A 25,841-nucleotide genomic window follows, 5' to 3' on the forward strand; every position below is an offset into this window, starting at 1 on the left:
ATTGCTAATTGCTTTAATCCTTTATATGATGACAATGTTTCCGAGTTTGTTCTAGATTGCGAATTGACTGAAGGTATATCAAGATCCTCAAAATATGAGTAAAAGTGATATGGGTTTATAGCAGTTTCAGATGAGTGAAGAGTAAAATAAAAAATAAAAAAAGCATTATTAATATTAAGCTGATTTGCAGTACTTGAACATGGTTTTGTATTTAGTTGCAGTTAGGTGATGAAGCAGACTAGGGGAGTTGGAATTGTTTTGAATTTGTCACTTTTTGAATAATGAAATGGTGGTTCACTTTATTCTGCAAATAATGAAAAGTTTCACTTTTATTTATTGTACTTGCTGTTAATTTATTATGGTGTTCTCCACATTTTTCAGATTCACCCTTGTGGGTCTGATTGGTATTGCATTTTATTGGTAATTACATTTTGTTTTCTATTAAAACGAGTGCATGTTTTAAATGTAATGAAATGTTGGCTGGCTAACTGTCAATTGTGAGAAACAATGCATTAATGAAGTATAATGTTGATGGTTTGGTTTAAAGTGTATTTCCAAAGTTTTGTTGAAGTGCTTTTTGTTTGTTTAGCGAGAGTACGCAGTATATCGAATCTTAGACTACTAACAGAATTACCAGCATCTTGTTTTCAATCCAGTGTCTAGTTCACCATACATTGAATGTGATTTGTTTGCATCTTTGGAAAGCAAGTTATGAAAAAATAATAATTAAAAAAATAAATACATACAAGCCTGGCCTATTAGTACTTCTACAGTGAAGCAATTTTTCCAGGGACTTTTTACCCTGTATAAGTCCGCAATGTCTTTTTATTTATGAATAAACGCTGGTCTCCTACAATCACTGGTCTCCAATTGATGCCGGGGCTTCTTGCAGTTATTTGGAATAAACACCAGGGGCATTTAATTGAAGTTTTATGATTATATTTATGTATTTATATATTTATATTGTATACAAATTTATATAATCTCTCGCACACACACACAAATATCAATATTTCATTAGTGAATATTTCAGCATCTGAGGAAGGATATGCACTCTACTGTCTATAGTTTATAACAATTTTAAAAGCATGGCTAATGTAATAAATGTAGTCAATTTAAAGAAGAAAATGTATACACACCCTGTTGAACTTGAGGATGTTATTGAGAAATGTATGTAACATTTTGCAACCTGATTTTCAATTCTGGAACACCTTAAGCAGACAAATTTAAATTGTATATATCCCTCATTTCTTATTTTGCGGTTTGATGCAGGGTAGAATTAAAAAAAGTGAAAAAAACAAACAAACAATCAAAACTTTTAATAAATACTGTTATTCTATAGGACACACTGTCTACATGACAGACTGCATGACAATCAGCTGGTGTCAGTCTGGTAGTAAAAGGAGAAAGATGTGCAGGATATTTGGGGGGGTTGAAGGGTTGGGGCAGTTCTCTCTACTCATTCCCGCTATCCTCATTGTCCTCCTCCCCACGTCCTTCAGCCACCTCTTCTCGCTCTGGGTAGTTAAGGATTCGCCGGTTGGCTTGGATGAGGTACTGCTGCTGCTTGAAGTAGACTTTCAGAATTCCTTTGATGACAATGAAGGCAATCCCCCCCTGAAACAGTAGACGTTTTTGTTGAAATGCCAGTCAGATTAGATCTGCACTACTGTGGTTTCCAGTGAGAGGAGGACAAACCAACCTCAGCACAACGGGGCGAAAAGGGATGATACAGACCATTATCAGGCTTTTGAAGATCTACTTCACCACAGTATGCAGAGACAAAACAAGACAGTAACAGTGGGTACAGTAGAGCTTTTCTTTTTGTTTGGATCTGGAAGCCCTCTCATTAAATTCTAGTTGGGATGTGATGCTTCTAGACCAAATCAAAGTTATCATACTGTGAAAGATGATGCAAAACCTTTCCCTGTACCAGATCAAAATAATAAAGAAAAAACGGAACTGTGAAATATTCTGACATAAACACAAGCCCCTATTGTGTTGAAAACTGAAAATTGTGCAGATTTCCCTTTGCTGGGAGGAGAAAAGGAGTGGTTTTAAGTTGCTTTACCAAATCAAACAAACTTGAGGTTTATTATGAAACCTTCACCTATAAAGCTAAAATTCATTCAACAAAGCTGTCATGAAAATAAAAAAAAATATTTCTAATACTGCAAATGTTACTATTTTCCAGTACTGATTATATTCTCCACATTTGTATGAACTAATGTAATATTCAGATAATACAGATATGTATGTCCAAATTTGCTGTAACTTATGTAACAGGGATATTATTTTTGTTGTGGTTGAAGTCAGTTTCTTGTGAAATAATTCATATGGTTCCTGTTGTTAACCATTGTTAATTTCTGTTGTCTATAATAATTCATGCTGTGCAGATGTTACAAATAATTTTGAAAAATTATATACAGTGTACTAGTGTGTGTTTAGGGTAAAATGATATACATTTTGTTCCAGGATCTATATGCTGTGTGCTTGTCCAAGATCATCTAAATATTACACATCTTAGAATATTAATTTTGTTCCAGGATCTATATACCTGGTGTTTAAGATCATATATACAGTATAACTGATTTTAGATCGTCAACAAATGTTTTCAGATCTTAAATGGGATTTGTATTTTGCGTTTCTTTGAGATATCCATATAAAGATATATACATACACACACACAAATATCAATATTTCCTTAGTGAATATTTCAGCATGTTACCGAAGAAGGATGTGCACTCTTTTAAAAGCATGTCTAATGTAATAAATTAAGTCAATTTAATTAAGAAAATGTATGCACTTATATTTTGTAAGTTTCCCTGGATAAGGACATCTGCTAATAAATAAATAATAATAATAAATACTGGTATGTAACTATATTTGTATAGTACAAAAGCACTGATTCAGTATACGGAGAATAATTATAAATATGTTCACCCATTTCTTTTAAGTATCTTGTGGTTTATATCCTGTTCAAAATTTAGACAATATATCAATGATTAATATTACAAGGAATTTGCTGCGATTACTTACAAGCTTTTTCTCTTCTTTATTGCATTTCATTGTAATTGTAATTTTTTTGTTTAAATAGCTTCGGGGGGCAGTACAGTGGTGCAGTTGTTAGTGCAGATGCCTCACAGCTCCTGGGTTCTATTGTAGGTTTTCTCTGTGTGCTGCAGTTTTCTCCCATAATCTAAAGACAGGCTGCTTAGTTTGATTAGCCTCTCTAAACTACCCTGTAGTCATACGAGTGTGGTGTGTGTGTGCTGCCCAGGATGTACCCTGCATTGAGCCTGCGCCTTCTGGTTTAGACTCACCGTGACAATGTTTGGATGAAGCAGTTAAAAACACAGCTTTGTTGACTCAATTTAGCTTTAAAAGGTTGGACACCCTAAATAAATACAAAATGAATCCATACCCATGAGAAAAATAAGGTTTATCAGTATGAAATGAAGAGACAATGTAATGTAATTGCTAATCCCTCCTGCCACACTGTCTCGCATTACTCACCAGGATGGTTCTCTGCAGACTGGATGGCACCCTGCGGAACATTAGTCTGCCAGCTAGGCTGGCAATGCTGGGGAAGACGAGGGCACCACATAGGGTGCGTGACACTGAGAGGTGATCACTTCCAAAGCCTGAGTCAATGGGCACACGGGGCACCGGGCGTCCAATCCCTGAAAAATTAAGAACAGACACCAAGACTAACATTAGAAATGGCTGCATACCATATGGCATGGCTACATACCATATGGCATGACTTACAATTTTTGGCCACACTGAATTGAACAGTGTGCTATGTTCGCTACGCCTTCCCACCTGCTCCCATTCGCTACGCACCCCTCCCCCGCTCTTGTTCAGTATGCTTCCCACCCCCCGCCATGCCTATGCAATTTTGTGGGAGAAACCCTGCTTATTATTATTATTATTATTATTATTATTATTATTAGTAGTAGTAGTAGTAATTAAAACATAATTACGTAATATTACTGTAGAACCCATCTCGGAAATAACTTGAAAAGTCATTGAGATAAAGCAAAAAGAACTTTAATCAAGCCGGCTTGGAAGTACCACGTCAGGGAATTCCTTCAGTGAGAAGTTAATCTTTACAAACATGAGTGAAGCTTTATAGGAAGATGATGTAGAATGTTGTGTCCGTTTATCCAATCAGAAGTTACAAGTCCGAGTCCGTTTACGATCTGTCTTCCCGTGAAGAGGTGATAGATCCAAAAAGCAGATGTCTGTCTTTGATGTGCACTAGGAAGATGTGATCCCACGGTCGTCATTTAACAACTGTCAATCGCTCATTAACAAAAACAGTTCCTGCCTATCCGGAGAAACGATTAAGTCCACAAACAGATTTTCAATAAACAGCTGTAGGCTATTTCGGCACTGTGTGATCTTTTATTACTGACAGGAATTTCTAACAAATTAACCTTGTTGACCTTTTGCTTAGCCTGCTAAAGCTAATCTGCTCAGTCTGTATACAAGCTATTTCTAATGCTAGTATTAATATAAAACATTATATAGTTATCACAAAACACTTTCTTCACTTTCCTATACAGAGTCTTCGATTACTATAATAATACTAACAATAAACATTCCTGTACTTGTCATTGGTTTCCAGCTCATATCTGTTTGACTTTTTGCATAAGAGCTCTTGTTTGTCTGGAGAATAAATCATGGACCACTAATAATATTAATCATTATTGATTTTATTGAAGAATCACACCTGATCTAGCTCTCATCTGCCTGTCCTCTAATCGGCTCAGCAAGTTTCTAACTTTCCTTTGGAATTTGCTCTCGATCTCATTGCAAACCCAGGTCTCTGGATCAATGCCTTGATCAGTCACTGTCTGATCATGTGCTAATTATTTTGTAGCAGGTGCAGGGCTGGCAATAGGCTGGCTGCTGTTAGCGTTTATTAGAGTGCTGATGGCACTATAATTCAGTATCTACAATACTGAAGATGCCCCTCACCCAGCGCTGCCCACGGAATAAAGACACTGCCAGGTTGCAAAATCAATGCAACATAAACAGACCTGTTGATGTTTCACATTGTTGAAATGCAGGCTGTGGTAAATGCACTTCAGTGTTGAAAAGCACAGCCTTCATTTCAACAATGTGAAACATCAACAGGTCTGTTTATGCAAGGATTTCTTATTTTTACAAAACGAGCACATATAGGTTACATAAACATGTATTATTAGTTTGTTCATGTTTATGTAACCTATATGCGCTCGTTTTGAAAAAATAAGAAATACTTACATTTTCAATGTGAATGCAGTGTTGCTCATGTGAAAATGTTGTGTGATGTTCATATGTAAAAATATTAAGTTTAATCCAACGGTTTATTTTTCATTTTCATCACACAGCTGTTTTATAAATGAGAGACACATTTTACGTGTGCGGTGGTTGTATTTAATCCGAAATCTCTGCGGTTCTAGAGCTCACCGAATGTAATCAGTCCAATCAATACCAAATTGATCAAAACTACTACAGAAAAGTGGTGCAATGTCTCCGTGAATTGTGATAATCCAGGCTTCCTCCACTGGAAATCTGTGAAATGACAGGGCTTTACACTGATCAGCCATAACATTATGACCACTGGTAGGTGAAGTGAATAACACCGATAATCTCCTTATCATGGCACCTGTCAGTGGGTGGGATATATTAGGCAGCAAGTGAACATTTTGTCCTCAAACATGATGTGTTAGAAGCAGGAAAAATGGGAAAGTGTAAGGATCTGAGCAACTTTGACAAGGGCCAAATTGTGATGGCTAGACGACTGGGTCAGAGCATCTCCAAAACTGCAGTTCTTGTGGGGTGTTCCCGGTCTGCAGTTGTCAGTACCTATCAAAAGTGGTCCAAGGAAGGAAAAGCGGTGAACTGGCGAAAGGGTCATGGGCAGCCAAGGCTCACTGATGCACGTGGGGAACGAAGGCTGGCCCGTGTGGTCCGATCCAACAGACTAGCTACTGTAGCTCAAATTGCTGAAAAAGTTAATGCTGGTTCTGATAGAAAGGTGTCAGAACACACAGTGCATCGCAATTTGGCTGCGTAGCCAAAGACCAGTCAGGGTGCCCATGCTGACCCCTGTCCACTGCCAAAAGCGCCTACAATGGGCATGTGAGCATCAGAACTGGACCATGGAGCAATGGAAGAAGGTGGCCTGATCTGATGAATCACAAGTTCAAGGTGTTGACTTGGCCTCCAAATTCCCCAGATCTCAATCCAATCGAGCATCTGTGGGATGTGCTGGACAAACAAGTCCGATCCATGGAGGCCCCACCTCGCAACTTACAGGACTTAAAGGATCTGCTGCTAATGCCTTGGTGCCAGATACCACAGCACACCTTCAGAGGTCTAGTGGAGTCCATGCCTCAACGGGTCAGGGCTGTTTTGGCGGCAAAAAGGGGACCTACACAAAATTAGGCAGTTAGTCAGTTAATGTTATGGCTGATCGTGTATATCTGTCATAAAGGGAATCACTCACACGGCTAGGAACACAAATGATACACGTCCGTTTAGTGCACTTCCGGAACTGATTCTTTCAGAGCCTCGTTTTCGCTGGGACCGTGAATAAGGTCCATTGGTTACAACATCGGCTGTCTCTTCTTTGGCTATGTCCCAAATCCCTCATTCCCTTCCCTTGTGGGGTGGAAGTACTACGGTGGCCATCTTAAGGGGTGTCTTGAAGGGAGCCTAATCGAGCTGTTTGTGCCCTTCAATGCTCCCTTCGACGGAGTGTACAAAAGAGCACACTTATGCGGATGTGTTTTAGCGCTGAAGTCCCAGAACTCTGTGCGTTAAAGGCGGAGACAAGTCAATTGGGAAAATATGGCAGCAGTGGGTGTACATAAATTAAATGTAATGCTAGCTTGACAGTTGTAGAAATTATTTATGTATCAAGGAAATTATAACACATATATAATTACATATAAAATTATTATATAATCATGATTTAAATATATGATTAGAAAGTTCAGCCAAAAAAAGTTTCGGCACCTATCAATTAATTAATTACTGAAGTAGTATCCTATAAAATTAGAAGGTGATATTATCGAACAATGTATTTCAAAAATATTACTTTTTCGGTCAAAGACAAAGACACTGAATCCTGACGCTGAAGTGTGTCCCATTGAACGCTTCACCCTACACCCTCACTCACTCAAGTGCACACTCTGTGACGTCAGCACAATGTCGAAGGGAGTAGGGAGCAAGTGTGCAATCTGGGACGCAGCCTTTGTTTCTACCTGAGGTGTATGGTGTCACTGCGTGGACAAAAAGCCTTTTTTCTTTTTTTTGTTAAGTGAAAGACGCAATCACACAATTTTCGTTATACAAGTAGAGTGCTCCGATACTTCGATATTACCGAATGCATTGGTCAGAACTGTTTCTGAAATTTGGTATCGCGGTAGCATCGAAGTATCAGTAATTTTGACAACCCTACTCCCCTCACATTTGCATCCTCCTTCTCTTCATCCTCCTCTCCAACTCACTGTCATCACTGTCTACAGTACTGTAAAGTTTTGCCCAATTCAAAGTTGAATAATTCAGAAGTTATAAAAACACTCTGAGTCAAACTCTGAATCTGCCATTTCTCACCTCTCAGCTAGGAGACCTTTTTCTTTTCCAACCAATGTTGAATTCTGTTCAATTTACAAGCATTTGTATTGGTTAATGTTAACAACAAACCTTTCTACTATTGGTCAGTATAGATTGTTGCTATGTAAAATAGACTCGGCTGTCTAGTCTTCACTCTTCATGCAGTATACCTCTGTTGGCCGATCATCTGAGGATTTATTTCAAACACAGTGATATTGTGACCTGTTAGGGCTGTGTGATATGACTTAAAAATAATATCTCTATATTTTTCGAAGTTTGGGCGATGCACGATATATATCTCGATATGCCTTGTTTTTATCCAATCAAGCTACAAAATAAGACCAAAGACATTTAAACAACAAGTCTTTATTTAATCATTAAATATGCAAAACGAACAAATACTACATGCAGGCTGTCATGGTAAATATATGCAGAATACAACATATAACAGCACAAGTGGTGTGTGATTACTATTACGTGTGTTATGTTATGGGATATATATATAGATAGATAGTAAATCATGTGTATTTATATCTATCTATATCTGTCACATAACAATAACACAAGTAATAGCAATCACGCAACACATGTGCTGTAAAATGGTACAGATTCAGTTATATTTACCACAGCCGGGTTTATAGTGGCGCATTTCACATCTGCTAGACAGGGACAGGGTCGCGTTTCGATTCTGCTTACCGGTACAGCACATGTTAATACAAAATAGTTAATAATAATAATAATAATAATAATAATAATAATAAAAGGCAGTGCTGTTTTACCCTTGAGCAAGGTACTTCACTTAGATTGTTCTAGTAAAATGCCCAGCTGTATAAATGGGTACAAATGTAAGTCGCCCTGGATAAGAGCGTCTGCTAAATGACTAATAATGTAATGTAATGAAATGTAGTAGTAGTAATAATAATAATAATAATAATAATAATAATAAAAGCTGTTGTACCACTTCACCATCTAATGAAACTTTCTGCATCTGTTTGCATTGCTTTCCAATTTATTAAAATGCAAACAAACTATTATTCTTTATTTTTATACAAATTATATCTGTCTAAATTAGCGGGGATGGGGGTGCGATCGCGTATTGTCAGGGGTGCTGCTTGCAGATAGAGTTTAGCCGTGTGATGAGAGCGGGGCGGACCGTGTGCACTTGTGCATTAAAGTGTCTTTTGGTTATTGTGGTTATTCTGTGTCAGGTCACTCTCCTCCATGTCTGTTTGTGTTTCTGATGCACATTTCTTGCTGCATCCGGCACGAGTGGAAGAACCGGGAAAAACACAAAGCGTCCAAATGATGAAAAATACTGCCATAAAGAGTGGGATTTGCGACACCACGATATAAACGATAGAGCATAATATGAAACGATAGACGTTTTTCTATCGTCATATGATATATATCGTCATATCGCACAGCCCTATGACCTGTACTGTAGACACAACCTTTCTGAATTATCATTATTATTATTTTTGAAGTTGAAGGAAATCTTAAAGATATGCTAATCTCAACCAAATCTGTGCTGGGGGTCACAGGGTCACATTGTATTATGGTTTCAGAAGTTGGAAGATCCAGCAGACATTTTTCGAAATTGAATATCACCTGGCACAATGTTGCTGAATAGTTGTAGTTTGGCTGAATGTTTCTGCCAAAGACGAAGCACATAGTCCTCCCAGCGGATCATCTTTCCCAAAACCAGCATGACAGGGATGGTGGGCAGGCCCATGAGCAGGAACAAGGGGTCAGCGCGCTCCATCACATCCAGGCCCTTCTTGTGTCCTACCACCTGGCAGGAGAAAAATAAACGGGAGACAACAGGTCTAAATCACCTGGATTACCATCACAACTGGTAGGTAGCAAAATATCTGTGTGCACTGCCCCTAATTTAATGCAGATCTCATTTTTGAAAGCTGGTAAATAATTTACAATTGAGAAAGTACAGTACTCAGAACTGGCCATGTTTTTCAAGTTACAATAATATTTTTGGAGTATGCATCTTTTATTTTGATAAGAAATTGTGTCTTTCTCCAGTTCATTTGATAAGCGTAGACTACAATTTAAAAGTAATTTATTTGAATAAGCCTGTAGAGTATGTATAAGCCCTGTAGAGGGCTTCCTCCAGAGCCCACTCCTTCTCATCCCTGGCCCCTAAATGGTGGAATGACCTGCCCACCGAAGTCAAAACAGCAGAGTCCTTGACCTCATTCCGGCGCTTACTCAAGACGCATCTTTTCCGACAGTACTTGTAATATTAGTCCTCTATCCCTGCTAGATAGCACTTCACAGTTTTTATTATGCTTCTCGCGTCCTTGATTGTTTTCCTCCTTGCTCCCTTTCCCGTAGCCCTTGTCTGTGACCCTACATCTTGACAGCACTTAGCTTTCACCGTCCAGGATGTAGGAAGTCACTTACTGTACTTGTGTAAATTGTAAATTGGAATTTGTAAAATGTATTATTTTGAATTGCTGTTTTAGCTAAATTGAATTTGTAATGATTGATGCCTTGTACTTCACTGTATTTTTGCACTTTGTTTGCACTTATGTTGTAAGTCGCCCTGGATAAGAGATAAGATAATAAAAAAATAAAAATAATAATAATAATAATGTATATATATACAGTGGCAAGAAAAACTATGTGAACCCTTTGGAATTACCTGGATTTCTGCATAACTTTGACACATAAAATTTGATCTGATCTTCATCTAAGTCACAACAATACACAAACACAGTCTGCTTAAACTAATACCATACAAACAATTATGTTTTCATGTTTTTATTGAACACACCATGTAAACAATCACTGTGGAGGGTGGAATAAGTATGTGAACCCTTAGGCTAATGACTTCTCCAAAAACTAATTGGAGTCAGGAGTCGGCTAACCTGGAGTCCAATCAATGAGACAAGATTGGAGGTGTTGGTTAGAGCTGCGCTGCCCTATAAAAAAAACACACAAATTTTGAGTTTGCTATTCTCAAGAAGCATTGCCTGATGTGAACCATGCCTCGAAGATTAAGAATTGTTGACTTGCATAAAGCTGGAAAGGGTTACAAAAGTATCTCTAAAAGCCTTGATGTTCATCAGTCCACGGTAAGACAAATTGTCTATAAATGGAGAAAGTTCAGCACTGTTGCTACTCTCCCTAGGAGTGTCCGTCCTGCAAAGATGACTGCAAGAGCACAGCGCAGAATGCTCAATGAGGTTAAGAAGAATCCTAGAGTGTCAGCTAAAGACTTACAGAAATCTCTGGGAACATGCTAACATCTCTGTTGAAGAGTCTGCGATACATAAAACACTAAACAAGAATGGAGTTCATGGGAGGACACCACTGCTGTCCAAAAAAACCATTGCTGCACGTCTGAAGTTTGCAAAAGAGCACCTGAATGTTCCACAGCACTACTGGCAAAATAGTCTGTGGACAGATAAAAAGCTGAGTTGTTTGGAAGAAACACACAACACCATTTGTGGAGAAAAAAAAAGGCACAGCACACCAACATCAAAACCTCATCCCAACTGTGAAGTATGGTGGAGGGGGCATCATGGTTATCATGGTTTGGAGCTGCTTTGCTGCCTCAGGGCCTGGACAGGTTGCTATCATCGACAGAAAAATGAATTCCCAAGTTTATCAAGACATTTTGCAGGAGAATGTAAGGCCATCTGTCTGCCAATTGAAGCTCAACAGAAGATGTGTGATGCAACAGGACAACAACCCAAAGCACAGAAGTAAATCAACAACAGAATGGCTTCAACAGAAGAAAATACGCCTTCTGGAGTGGCCCAGTCAGAGTCCTGACCTCAACCCAACTGAGATGCTGTAGCATGACCTCAAGAGAGCGATTCACACCAGACATCCCAAGAATATTGCTGAACTGACACAGTTTTGTAAAGAGGAATGGTCCAGAATTCCTCCTGACCATTGTGCAGGTCTGATCTGCAACTACAGGAAACATTTGGTTGAGGTTATTGCTGCCAAAGGAGGGTCAACCAGTTATTAAATCCAAGGGTTCACATACTTTTTCCACCCTGCACTGTGAATGTTTACACTGTGTGTTCAATAAAAACATGAAAACATATAATTTTTTGTGTGGTATTAGTTTAAGCAGACTGTGTTTGTCTATTGTTGTGACTTAGATGAAAATCAGATCACATTTTATGACCAATTTATGCAGAAATCCAGATAATTCCAAAGGGTTCACACACTTTTTCTTGCCACTGTACAGTGGGGGAAAAAAGTATTTGATCCCCTGCTGATTTTGTACGTTTGCCCAATGACAAAGAAATGAGCAGTCTATAATTTTAATGTTAGGTGTATTTGAACAGTGAGAGACAGAATAACAACAAAAAAATCCAGAAAAACGCATTTCAAAAAAGTTATACATTGATTTGCATGTTAATGAGGGAAATAAGTATTTGATCCCCTATCAATCAGCAAGATTTCTGGCTCCCAGGTGTCTTTTATACAGGTAACGAGCTGAGATTAGGAGCACTCTCTTAAAGGGAGTGCTCCTAATCTAAGCTCGTTACCTGTATAAAAGACACATGTCCACAGAAGCAATCAATCAATCAGATTCCAAACTCTCCACCATGGCCAAGCCAAAGAGCTGTCCAAGGATGTCAGGGACAAGATTGTAGACCTACACAAGGCTGGAATGGGCTACAAGACCATCGCCAAGCAGCTTGGTGAGATGGTGACAATAGTTGGTGTGATTATTCGCAAATGGAAGAAACACAAAATAACTGTCAGTCTCCCTCGGTCTGGGGCTCCATACAAGATCTCACCTCGTGGAGTTTCAATGATCATGAGAACGGTGAGGAATCAGCCCAGAACTACATGGGAGGATCTTGGTAATGATCTCAAGGCAGCTGGGACCATAGTCACCAAGAAAACAATTGGTAACACACTACGCCATGAAGGACTGAAATCCTGCAGCGCCCGCAAGGTCCCCCTGCTCAAGAAAGCACATGTACAGGCCCGTCTGAAGTTTGCCAACATCTGAATGATTCAGAGGAGAACTGGGTGAAAGTATTGTGGTCAGATGAGACCAAAATCGAGCTCTTTGGCATCAACTCAACTCGCCGTGTTTGGAGGAGGAGGAATGACCCCAAGAACACCATCCCCACCGTCAAACATGGAGGTGGAAACATTATGCTTTGGGGGTGTTTTTCTGCTAAGGGGACAGGACAACTGCACTGCATCAAAGGGACGATGGACGGGGCCATGTACCATCAAATCTTGGGTGAGAACCTCCTTCCCTCAGCCAGGGCATTGAAAATGGGTCGTGGATGGCTATTCTAGCATGACGATGACCCAAAACACACAGCCAAGGCAACAAAGGAGTGGCTCAAGAAGAAGCACATTAAGGTCCTGGAGTGGCCTAGCCAGTCTCCAGACCTTAATCCCATAGAAACTCTGTGGAGGGAGCTGAAGGTTCAAGTTGCCAAACGTCAGCCTTGAAACCTTAATGACTTGGAGAGGATCTGCAAAGAGGAGTGGGACAAAATCCCTCCTGAGATGTGTGCAAACCTGGTGGCCAACTACAAGAAACGTCTGACCTCTGTGATTGCCAACAAGGGTTTTGCCACCAAGTACTAAGTCGAAGGGGTCAAATACTTATTTCCCTCATTAACATGCAAATCAATTTATAACTTTTTTGAAATGCGTTTTTCTGGATTTTTTTGTTGTTACTCTGTCTCTCACTGTTAAAATACACCCACCATTAAAATTATAGACTGATCATTTCTTTGTCATTGGGCAAACGTACAAAATCAGCAGGGGATCAAATACTTTTTTCCCCTCACTGTATATACACTCACCTAAAGGATTATTAGGAACACCATACTAATACTGTGTTTGACCCCCTTTCGCCTTCAGAACTGCCTTAATTCTACGTGGCATTGATTCAACAAGGTGCTGAAAGCATTCTTTAGAAATGTTGGCCCATATTGATAGGATAGCATCTTGCAGTTGATGGAGATTTGTGGGATGCACATCCAGGGCACGAAGCTCCCGTTCCACCACATCCCAAAGATGCTCTATTGGGTTGAGATCTGGTGGCTGTGGGGGCCAGTTTAGTACAGTGAACTCATTGTCATGTTCAAGAAACCAATTTGAAATGATTCGACCTTTGTGACATGGTGCATTATCCTGCTGGAAGTAGCCATCAGAGGATGGGTACATGGTGGTCATAAAGGGATGGACATGGTCAGAAACAATGCTCAGGTAGGCCGTGGCATTTAAACGATGCCCAATTGGCACTAAGGGGCCTAAAGTGTGCCAAGAAAACATCCCCCACACCATTACACCACCACCACCAGCCTGCACAGTGGTAACAAGGCATGATGGATCCATGTTCTCATTCTGTTTACGCCAAATTCTGACTCTACCATCTGAATGTCTCAACAGAAATCGAGACTCATCAGACCAGGCAACATTTTTCCAGTCTTCAACTGTCCAATTTTGGTGAGCTTGTGCAAATTGTAGCCTCTTTTTCCTATTTGTAGTGGAGATGAGTGGTACCCGGTGGGGTCTTCTGCTGTTGTAGCCCATCCGCCTCAAGGTTGTACGTGTCGTGGCTTCACAAATGCTTTGCTGCATACCTCGGTTGTAACGAGTGGTTATTTCAGTCAAAGTTGCTCTTCTATCAGCTTGAATCAGTCGGCCCATTCTCCTCTGACCTCTAGCATCAACAAGGCATTTTCGCCCACAGGACTGCCGCATACTGGATGTTTTTCCCTTTTCACACCATTCTTTGTAAACCCTAGAAATGGTTGTGCGTGAAAATCCCAGTAACTGAGCAGATTGTGAAATACTCAGACCGGCCCGTCTGGCACCAACAACCATGCCACGCTCAAAATTGCTTAAATCACCTTTCTTTCCCATTCAGACATTCAGTTTGGAGTTCAGGAGATTGTCTTGACCAGGACCACACCCCTAAATGCATTGAAGCAACTGCCATGTGATTGGTTGGTTAGATAATTGCATTAATGAGAAATTGAACAGGTGTTCCTAATAATCCTTTAGGTGAGTGTATATATACACATTTACAGTGATAGAGTCTCTGACTGTATGTGTCTATTTTCCATTAAGACATAATATTTGTAGTGACTATATGTACCTGCATGACAGTGACTGCTCCATAGGTGACAGCAGACCAGTACACAGTGCCCACTACAACTCCAGCTGCAGCAAAAGGGCTAATCCTTGACAAGAGTCGGTCTACCTGCTGCAGGAAGTACACCAGGGGCCCTGGGACAGAGAGAAAGGGAAAAGGATCATTGGGTCACTCTCAGGTTGAACATTATGCCATTCACTATAACAATTTTCTATTCAATATTGGTTGTTTAAATGAGGGGAAAAGTAATTACTGATTTGTTTGCTGAAAATAACAGAAATGGTTACTGATTTTATTGATCTAAAGCTTTCAAATTAAACTGTCCCTATATTTCATAACACACATGTATTCGACAAAAGGCTGTTATGAACAGGGACAGAGAAGGAAGTACCTAATTTGGGGAAGACAATCCTGTACTGTGTGCCACATTGCGGGCAGCTCACCCCCCCAGCGCCATTGCCTTTTTGCTTCTCATCCAGCCAGCGCTGAAGGCAAGCCTGGTGGATCCACTTGGTGCAGCCCTTACAGCGGCATGGACTCACCCACTCCAGCACCCGGTCCTCACGCTCTGTTGCAAAGCACACCCAGCAGTGCCTTCCCACAGCCCAGCATGCACACAGACAAAGACAAACATGCACCAAATGCACACACAGACACACATAGAAAAGAGAGTGTCCGACGGTCACAAACATACAGGCACCAAGGGGAGGGGGAGGGGGAGAGAGAGAGAGAGACAAGATCAACAACTGCAAACAATCCAAGCACATCATTAACTAGCACTCTAATTGGAAAGTAATAAGACTATTGTGGAGTCCCAAACTATAATATAACACATCAACTACCTCTGCACGAGATTTAACTTATTATGATTTTTGAAGTTTTAAGTAAATCTAATAAGTCCTTTTGAAAAGTAACTTTATATTTTTGTGTGCTTTATGTCCTCAACATTGCTATCTATTTTATAAGTTTATAAGCAGGGCTAGGGCAGGGTCTCCACTCTCCAACCTCGGTTTTTGGAGAGCCCCTATCCAGCAGGTTTTATAAATCACTTTGAAATCATAAAGTAATTAAATCTTGTTGATAATATAAAATGTCCGCTATAATTACACTATGGGAGGAATAGAACCAGAAGAAATAAAGCATGAGAAAGACCGAGGAGTCCACGAAGACTCCTCATCCAAACAATGTGGCAAAGCAATTAAGAAGGCAAATTGCTAGGGTATATTGTCAAAAGTGTAGAATTTACAACACGGGAAGTAATGTTGAAACTGTACAATGCACTAGTTAGACCTAATCTGGAATACTGTGTACAGTTCTGGGCTCCACACTTCAAGAAAGATATTGCTGCTCTAGAGGCAGTTCAGAGGAGGGCAACCAGACTTATTCCAGGTTTGAAGGGAATGTCCTACTCGTAGAGACTGAGGGAACTGAACCTTTTCACCCTGGAACAGAAAAGACTAAGTGGGGACTTGATTCAAAATTGGAAATTGGGTTTCAAGGCATTCAAGATGGAAACCAGGAGACGCTTCTTCACACAGATAACTCCCCAGCGATGTGGTTGAAGCTGAAAATTTGGGAACATTTAAAAATAGACTAGATAGGATCCTTGGATCACTTAGTTACTAATGCACACCAAACAAGCATGATGGGTCAAATGGCCTCCTCTCGTTCTCTTATGATACTGAATTCTGAACATTTAGATTGTTTATGTGGAATCCAATACTGTAGAGACAATTTAGAACATATCTCCTTCATTTAACAAGTTGCTTGCTTAATTGATCAATAACCAGCATGTGTTCCCAGCCTTTAATTGATCAATAACCAGCATGTTTTCCTAGCCTTTTTGAAACTGGTGATTAAGGGTGAGCTATAAAATTAACTGGATCGAAGCTATCAAGAATCATAGGTAGATAACAGCTTTCTTCAAATTATTTTGTCAAAGAAAAAGTCTGTTGTTGCCAGTGCCTGTGACAGACCTCAAACAGACAGGAGCCTGAAGACATTCAGCATGAACACAATCTGGCATCTCAAAAGTGATTGTATAGGACATATAACTTAGAGCTAGACCAAATCAAAACTTTGACCTACCTGTGAATTGCAAAGTAAACATCAATACCCTATCACAGCTTAGTTATTGTTACACTTCCTACTATTTAGACACCAAAAAGCAATTGGGTACAACTTCAAAGTTCTGATTTGGTCTAGCTCTTAGTTTAACTTTTCAGGATTTAAAAACAATAAAGACAAATTACAGGACTTTAACAAGATGTGAATTATGCAACATTACAGGTATGTGTCTAAAAAGAAGAAGTGTCTGTATGTAACCAGTGTTTCCCGCAGCTATATGCAGGCCTGTATATATTAATACACAAGCACCCTTGCTCTCACTCGGCCTGCCCAATCTCATTCACTACCCTCCTCCCACACCCGTGTTTTAGAGTTCCACAGGCTTCTTGGCTTTCTGCATTCAGGGTTTAGAACAGTGGTTTACAACATTATTAACCCGATGCAGCAAACATTATAACCAAATGTGACCCACTATAACTTGGTGAAATGTTGTGGTGGTGTGTTCTGCATGATTGATAATTAGCTAATATGTAAATACTAAAGCACCACTTTTATAGTAACTTCACTTCCTCCATCACCTATAATTTCTCTAAATATGCAGTGCACAGACAAAAAAAGTAGTGTAAAAAGATTGTAATAATATTTTCTTCAAAATACTCATATTTCGGTGACCCAACTGAGCTTGTTTCTCACACAGAGTGAAACATTTACATACACACCCCACATAACACTGATTCTCATACAACTCTCCAGAACACGCTTCTTTTGAAAACTATTACATTAAATTATATTCAATTATTTGGGGATCCTGACTAGTAAGCAAATGCATTTATATGTAAATGTTTACATGAAACCTTTAAGTTATAGTTATTGGACAGTAAATGCAAAGCATTTCACCTAACTTATGTTTGTTCTCTTAAATATCTTGTAAGAAAGTCCCATTAAAATGAAATGTGTACAATTTCCTGACAGGAGTTGTAAATGCATGGTTAAGACTCACTTCTCTGGAGGCTCCTCTACTGAAGCCATGGTGAATCAGGGTGCATCCCTGTCTTCAGTCTTACCATGGGTCACTCAGGACAGGATTTGGGCTGTCCTGTCTGCACAGAGGAGAGGTACAGCAAAAAATGCACAATGCAAATGTACACACTAGCATGTCACTTTAAATCCATTCAAAATTATAGGTTTTTGTTTTAAATCATTATTTAATTCTCCACATTGCTTCACTAATTCTTCTCAAATGTTTTAGCTCCTTATATATATATATATATATATATACACACACACACACACACACACACACACACACACATCAATATACGGTTTTAAATCATCAACCATTTAAGAGCTAATAAATAAATAGTTTTTTTGAATTTAGTTGAGTGGCAACGATTTTTTATTTTTAAGATTATGTGAAGGAAGCTGGTACAATTACCACTTTCGATTTTCCAGCTGTATTTGGATGAAACAGACTATTAATGACAGCATGTCCTGGTTTAAGTGCGCCTGCGTACTGCCTGGCCCTACAGTATGGAATTTCTTACTGGCGTATTTGAAATTTTCACAGTGTTTTCAACTTAATCGATATTAAATTGTAATATTTGTACCAACACAAAACGCAGTTGATATACACATTACGTCCCCACCCCCATGCAGAAAACTTGGTTTACACGTGAGCAAAAAATCTGGCTCTGGCTGGTAGTACAAAACTATGGTTACGGCAAATATAAACTTAAGGAAAAAATGTGTAGAGGGAACAGCTACAGTAATATAGCTTTTAAATTAAATATACAGTGTAGGTATCGAGGTTGATTAACACCATTATTATTATTATTTTAGTTTTGGTTTCAAAAAGTTAAAGAGGCTACTGTAATCCATAACTCACGGATTCGATGGGTATAGTGAAAATTATCGTAGTTGCTTACCCCTGTTTTGGTTTCTTCTGTCTCAGAATATATTGCTATATACTTGCTTGTATGGCTGGACGGCTATCTTAGTATTACTTACTGTGACAGTCACTAAAACAAATACTGATTTCCCACAGCTATCAGCCAAACAAAAACTCCGTCCTGCTTCCGGTTTCCTTTTGCTGCTTAAAGGGAAAGGAGCACGTCAGAGAATCGTCGTCCAGTTCACCCTGCTAAGGCAAATAGCAATGGCCGCGTTCACAACACTTCTCTGCCGGCTGGATTGCAGACGCGAGTCTGCGTGTGACGTCAAGGTCTGTGCAGACGGAGCGTGGACAGATTTGGCTTTGGAGCTGCAGACTCCAGCAGAACAAACATGGAGTCGCTGTTGAGAGAAATCAGTCATAATCACAGAAGTTAATGCAATCGAATCTCCCACCAGGTTCACACTTTACAGTGTAATCAGAAAATGGGCCATTTAATCAGTTCATATCAGATTAAGTAGTTTTACGATCCGTTAATAATATTTAATTAGTAGAAATCTTTATTCATACTCATTGTTGGGACACTTAAGGGTTAAATATTCACATACTGATCAAATTAATTAGAAATTTTGTTTGTGTGTGTACAATATTATATAAACACTGCTTTCGAATCTACATTAAACCTGTGCATTCAGAGAAATACACATGTACAATATTTCGTATGTATTATTATGGATTTCCTTGCCAGGTGTGCAACTTACAAATTCACATAATACGTGGAAATGTGGTTATAATGTATACGTACATTACTACACATGCATATTATTTTATTGTTGAACTGTCAATCTTTAAAATAAAATATATTATTTCTGTTGTGCCATATCTAGCATGAAATTAATAAGATCCTTCATGACATGACTCAAGGGTGATTCACACCCCCTGACTAGGTGGCGCTGGCACACGGAGTGAGGTCTGTCTCTGGCTCATACACATATCTTTCTCACTCAGCGCTCGTTTGTTGTTTTGAAGCCGCGGCTGCACCAGCGCAGTACCTTTTGAGTTCATGCAGACGGGTAACCTGGACAGTTTCGTCGCAGAGTATGCGAAAAGTCTGCGCAGATTCGGCAAAGTATGCGTGTCGTGAACGCAGCCGCAGACTCACGTCTGTAATCTTAGCCGGCAGAGTAGCGTCGTGAACGCGGCCAGTATTTCCACTTACAGTAGGAAAAAACGACTCCAGTATTCGACCTCACAGACTTTGACGTACAGAGGATTTCTGTCCCGCTTCCCTCCTCACATATCTGAATAGTATGATCTAAAAAAATAATTCACACATATGTGTAAATATAAAAAGTGAAATTTAATCAATTGTCTAAATATGTAGGCCTCCCACATAAAAAAAAAGTTTTGCAACACAAAGTGATTGTACCAACAGAATTATTGTGCTTTTTTAGTAAAGTCAAATAGTATATAGTATATTTTGATGAAATGGCTAGAGTTTATAATTTTTTATAATAGCGTATGGCTGTGTAAAATATTATTTTCATCAGGAGATAATTTCAGGTAATAGTCAAATAAGCCACTAGATGTCATTAAAAAATGTATTAAGAGCTTTTGTTTTTCACTGTCATAGCTCTTCCGCCGTGCTCGTGCAAAAAGAGTGTACCGCGCACGCACATAGTGCGTCATACGCAGATATATTTTCGCTAGACGGCCACTCGTCTACCCTCACGTACGTTACACCCTCCCAGTGGCCGAGATTATGACGTAAAATATAGAGGCCCAGCTTCCCACACAAAGGGAGGGCATGCTGCTGTGGAAAACAACGCTGAAAATCGGGTAAGCAGCAGAAAAGGAACGTGAGACAATTAAAACATCAAGTTTCTGAGTAACATTCTCCTACAACCCCAACATCGAGTATTATTATTTCATATTTAAATAATGTAGCTAAAAATATTAGCAGGGATGAACGGAAACGTGTCATATGTTGGAATGGGATGTAGATTGGCAGCATTTCATTGCATATTGTTATTTTCTTCTCGCAAGAGTTATAAGTTACTTTTATTTTTTTATACCGTACTAATGCGAAATAGCTTTCCAATATTGAACTGCTTCAATTCTTTTATGGCACTGTGTGGTGATGTTATTACAGTTAAACACGTTTCTGAAGACTTAGTTTATAACAGAAAAGCGGTTCCGCTTTTGAGAGTTAACACGTTTAAAAACAATAACTTTGCAGTTATGCACCTTCCTTCATAGTCAGACGACAATATTCATATAGTCAAACAAAACAGATATTCTAAATTGTGCATCCAGCTAATATATCGGGGGTAAATGCAGTTCCATAACGTCTCAAAATAAAGCGATCTCTCTCCGATAAATTAAAGTAAGCAAACTGTTAGTGTGGAGATCTAAGTTTGCGTGGCGCCCCGTTGGTTTCGCTACAGTACCGGCTAAAGTGTAGTGAACTAGAATTAATCTATTGTACGAACGTTACTGACTGCTTTGCTTAGTGGCATTTTCTGTTTACATGAACAAATCCAATGCCAAACCAAAATTATCAAACCGTATTTACATATGTATGTATGTGTATTCCAACACTATTTGTTTTTGTTCGTTTTACACGAAGTCTTGAATAACTTTGCTCTGAGCTCTGAAAACTCTTAGGACAAATTAATTATAATCGAAAACGCTTGAACGTCTTAGGGCTAAATGGACACGGCAAGCATCCTCTTAATTCCCGTTGCACTTGTATATTATATACTGTCCTTGATAGGATGTGATGAAAGCTACTAACCATATATAGGTGGTATTGCTTTGTAAACAAAAGTGTTTCAGTTGTCTGCAAAGTACATTTTTTTTCTTACAGTTTGTTTATGCAGTTTTTTCTTAAATACTAATATGCAGATTGCTATACAATTGGTACTTTTAAAAATGCAATTTTGGATAGACTGTTAGTAATCTATGTACACTCACCTAAAGGATTATAAGGAACACCATACTAATACTGTGTTTGACCCCCTTTCGCCTTCAGAACTGCCTTAATTCTACGTGGCATTGATTCAACAAGGTGCTGAAAGCATTCTTTAGAAATGTTGGCCCATATTGATAGGATAGCATCTTGCAGTTGATGGAGATTTGTGGGATGCACATCCAGGGCACGAAGCTCCCGTTCCACCACATCCCAAAGATGCTCTATTGGGTTGAGATCTGGTGACTGTGGGGGCCAGTTTAGTACAGTGAACTCATTGTCATGTTCAAGAAACCAATTTGAAATGATTCGACCTTTGTGACATGGTGCATTATCCTGCTGGAAGTAGCCATCAGAGGATGGGTACATGGTGGTCATAAAGGGATGGACTTGGTCAGAAACAATGCTCAGGTAGGCCGTGGCATTTAAATGATGCCCAATTGGCACTAATGGGCCTAAAGTGTGCCAAGAAAACATCCCCCACACCATTACACCACCACCAGCAGCCTGCACAGTGGTAACAAGGCATGATGGATCCATGTTCTCATTCTGTTTACACCAAATTCTGACTCTACCATCTGAATGTCTCAACAGAAATCGAGACTCGTCAGACCAGGCAACATTTTTCCAGTCTTCAACTGTCCAATTTTGGTGAGCTTGTGCAAATTGTAGCCTCTTTTTCCTATTTGTAGTGGAGAAGAGTGGTACCCGGTGGGGTCTTCTGCTGTTGTAGCCCATCCGCCTCAAGGTTGTACGTGTTGTGGCTTCACAAATGCTTTGCTGCATACCTCGGTTGTAACGAGTGGTTATTTCAGTCAAAGTTGCTCTTCTATCAGCTTGAATCAGTCGGCCCATTCTCCTCTGACCTCTAGCATCAACAAGGCATTTTCGCCCACAGGACTGCCGCATACTGGATGTTTTTCCCTTTTCACACCATTCTTTGTAAACCCTAGAAATGGTTGTGTGTGAAAATCCCAGTAACTGAGCAGATTGTGAAATACTCAGACTGGCCCGTCTGGCACCAACAACCATGCCACGCTCAAAATTGCTTAAATCACCTTTCTTTCCCATTCAGACTTTCAGTTTGGAGTTCAGGAGATTGTCTTGACCAGGACCACACCCCTAAATGCATTGAAGCAACTGCCATGTGATTGGTTGGTTAGATAATTGCATTAATGAGAAATTGAACAGGTGTTCCTAATAATCCTTTAGGTGAGTGTATATTCTAAATTATAAAGTAGTTTGTTTTTGGTTGAATCATTAAAGGTCAAGTGGAAAAATTTGTGATCCTGTTTCAATTGATAATGTTTTGCTAGCAATACGACTAACAGTTAATGACTTACGTCTACTGACTCGCTGAGTAAAATTTACAAAATTATAAACTAAAAGTAGAAACTTACTTTTTTGCAGGTTGATTCAAGAGTTCTTGATTAGTGAAAATTTTAAATTCATAAATGTACACTAATGTACTGCATATATCTGTTTGCTTTATGTGTATGAAGAAAAAAAGACAGCCTCTTGGGTTTTTTATCAAGTTATGTTATGTATTTTATTGACTGTCAGCTAACACTGTAAGCAGTGTTGCTTTTTAGCAGTGCAAAAAGTGGAAATAACTTGTTTTGTAAAGACTAAATTCAGCCACTGCTGCCTCAGTTTCCCCTTTTCATTGTAAAAATGCACATCTGAAAATGTGGAATCAGTACCAACTGAATAGCCTACTTAGTGAAGCCATCACACCATAGTGCAAGGATGTACCAGAGGCAGTGTACTGTACACTCTAGCATTATTCTAATCTAGATGAGGTTCCTTTGTGGTCCTTAGCCCTGACTGAAACAATAGTGCCTTGTATTTCTAAGAATGCAGTCCTGGTGAAAGGAAGGTTCAATCTAAACTAAACTAAACTGGGAGCTGGGAGGATTTAGCTGTTATAAATGCTGCTTTCGATCCACAGTCATCTTGTTTAATTCTGTTGGACCACTATTGTTATGTATTTTGATTGTCGATATCGTTAAAGATCAATCAATCGATTAATCTTATTAAAAAGTGTGTGTGGGGCGGTTTGCCTATGACAGAAAATCTCCAATGTGTGTTTTTTCATAAATAAAATCTTTATTTTAACAAGACGTGGACATATTTGACACCATGTAGATAACCACATCAGAAAATGAGCGCAACACTCTTACCTCATTTTTGGATTAAACATGAAAACATTATATTTTAAAACGGAAATGGAGTCAAAAGATTAATCAAAAATAAGGTGTTTTAACCTATATTTAATAATAATAATAATAAAAAAAAAAAATCAGACTCACCATCTTTGGATGAGTATTACATTTAAATGAGGCCGACAATGCGCTGTGTGGATATTAGGCCTATTCTACGAACAGTTTATACAACCATATAAAATATTAACAAACGATCCGTAAAAACAAGAACCTTTTTCCGTTATTAAAAAACGACAATCGGACTCGCCATCCTTGGATGAGGAAAATCCAAATGCAAGTATAACAATTTAAAATAGTGTCTTATGACTCAGATTACTTGCCATAGCCTAGTAATCATCCTTCATTCACCTTCCACCAGTCCGTTGGATTTACATCCAGCAATGGTGGAATATCCTGCAGAAATATCCCAGTTCTGTTTCAATGGAACTGGCGCTAGTAGAGTATTGCTCTCCCAGAAGTAGTGCCATAGCGGATGCCTGACTTGAGACTTCCCGGACTGCGTGTGTGTCGTCCACATCGCTCTCAGTTTGTAGGGTGGCCATGTCCACTGTTTTCCCCAGTTCAACCAACTTTGTGTTTGTATCCGTTCTTTTTTCTTGCGAAAGAAAGCTCAGGTGCTTGTGACGAGGGTCCAGCATGGAAGCAGTCATCGGTGGGAATGATGCCAACTTGTGCAAGTGAACCTGTATAAACAAATCATTAAAAATCAATAGTCAATTTTGTTATGACTGTAAATTTAATATAGCAATTTTAATTAGGCTGTATTTAAAATATAGACTATTAGTAGGTTAGGCAGGCAGTTAAATAAATTTCATGAATATACTCTAATAAATAGCTTAACTTCATTCGATCGATGAATTAGGAGCGCACTTTGTTCTTAAACTCAATGACTCTGGGGCCGTCTCCTTCTTTTCGCATTAGTTGAGTTGATTAGGCTGAAGGTGACGGGATAGGTACTGGAGATATCATTTTTTAAATCAAAGTGATCCCAAACCACGCTTCTTTTTGTTCGCTTCATCCTTCTTTGGATTTTACTGCTCTAGCTTCTTCAGGTAGCTTTCCCTCCAACAACAATTGACCTTTCTCAAAAGCCCCGCCCACCTTAATAACCAAACTCATTTCAGGGGACCACCTGTTTACATTAATTCCAGCGAGCCGGGACTCGCAGCGCATAGCTGAGCAGCCCTTCAGTGCGTGGGGTTTACATGTGATTTTTTTTAGTTTGTTTTAAACCCAGTTACAGACGTTTTACGATTAATATGAAGAAGATTCAAATTAAGTTATTTTGCATAAATCTAAATTCACTAAATGCAAATTTGTAAAATGTATTCATCGGCCAATCGTACACATGCGGAGCAAGATAGACAAGTGTCTCTGATCTTTGATCTATACCAATATTAGGAAGAAAAAAAAATATGTAGAAAAATAAGTTGGGTAAACTCTTTTATAATAAACAACACAGAAGGTTAATGTTATTGTATTTTTTAAACCAATTGCGGTCCCTACGTGATACTAAATTGAAATGGCCTACGTCGATCAAATTAATTGTTGTAGATCAAACTCTTATCGACAATTAATCGATCTTCGATTAATCATTACCATCCCTAGTGACCACCCTTCAAAACAGCATCAATTCTTCTAGGTACACATGTACACTTTTTGAAGGAACTCAGCAGGTAGGTTGGCCCAAACATGTTGGAGAACTAACCACAGTTCTTCTGTGGATTTAGGCAGCCTCAGTTGTTTCTCTCTCTTCATGTAATTCCAGACAGACTTGATGTTGAGATCAGGGCTCTGTGAGGGCCATACCATCACTTCCAGGGCTCCTTGTTCTTCTTTACGCTGAAGATAGTTCTTAATTACTTTTGCTGTATGTTTGGGGTCGTTGTCATGCTGACCAAATCCCCAATTCCATTTACAGAAATGCAGCCCCAAACTTGCAAGGAACCTCCACCATGC

At 39.1% G+C, this 25,841-nt stretch overlaps 2 protein-coding genes across 7 annotated transcripts in view; one reads left to right on the plus strand and one right to left on the minus strand.

Moving 5' to 3' along the window:
• Positions 1-1,304: 1,304 nt before the first annotated feature.
• On the minus strand, positions 1,305-18,972 carry marchf5l (membrane-associated ring finger (C3HC4) 5, like). Of its 2 annotated transcripts, none has more exons than XM_066714548.1 (7): positions 18,803-18,972; positions 17,796-17,895; positions 15,120-15,322; positions 14,732-14,862; positions 9,223-9,406; positions 3,517-3,683; positions 1,305-1,617 (listed from the first exon to the last, which is right to left on the minus strand). In XM_066714548.1, the coding sequence occupies exons 2-7, from the start codon at positions 17,822-17,824 to the stop codon at positions 1,456-1,458; spliced, it is 876 nt and encodes a 291-aa protein (XP_066570645.1). In that variant the 5' UTR covers positions 17,825-17,895; positions 18,803-18,972; the 3' UTR covers positions 1,305-1,455. The 2 variants fall into 2 exon arrangements, with proteins under 2 accessions (XP_066570645.1, XP_066570644.1); XM_066714547.1 differs by having other exon boundaries at positions 18,721-18,971.
• Positions 18,973-20,417: 1,445 nt separating this feature from the next.
• gpat4 (glycerol-3-phosphate acyltransferase 4) overlaps positions 20,418-25,841 on the plus strand; it is a 92,024-nt gene continuing 86,600 nt past the window's right edge. For 2 of the 5 annotated variants that reach the window (XM_066714543.1, XM_066714545.1), the window contains exon 1: positions 20,434-20,525. The gene's annotated coding sequence lies outside the window, so the exon portion shown is untranslated. Of the gene's footprint in view, positions 20,526-25,841 lie in introns of all 5 variants that reach the window. The other 3 variants (XM_066714544.1, XM_066714542.1, XM_066714546.1) reach the window with 3 other exon arrangements.

Source organism: Amia ocellicauda, chromosome 9 (genome assembly GCF_036373705.1).
Source record: "Amia ocellicauda isolate fAmiCal2 chromosome 9, fAmiCal2.hap1, whole genome shotgun sequence".
Classification (NCBI taxonomy): domain Eukaryota; kingdom Metazoa; phylum Chordata; class Actinopteri; order Amiiformes; family Amiidae; genus Amia; species Amia ocellicauda.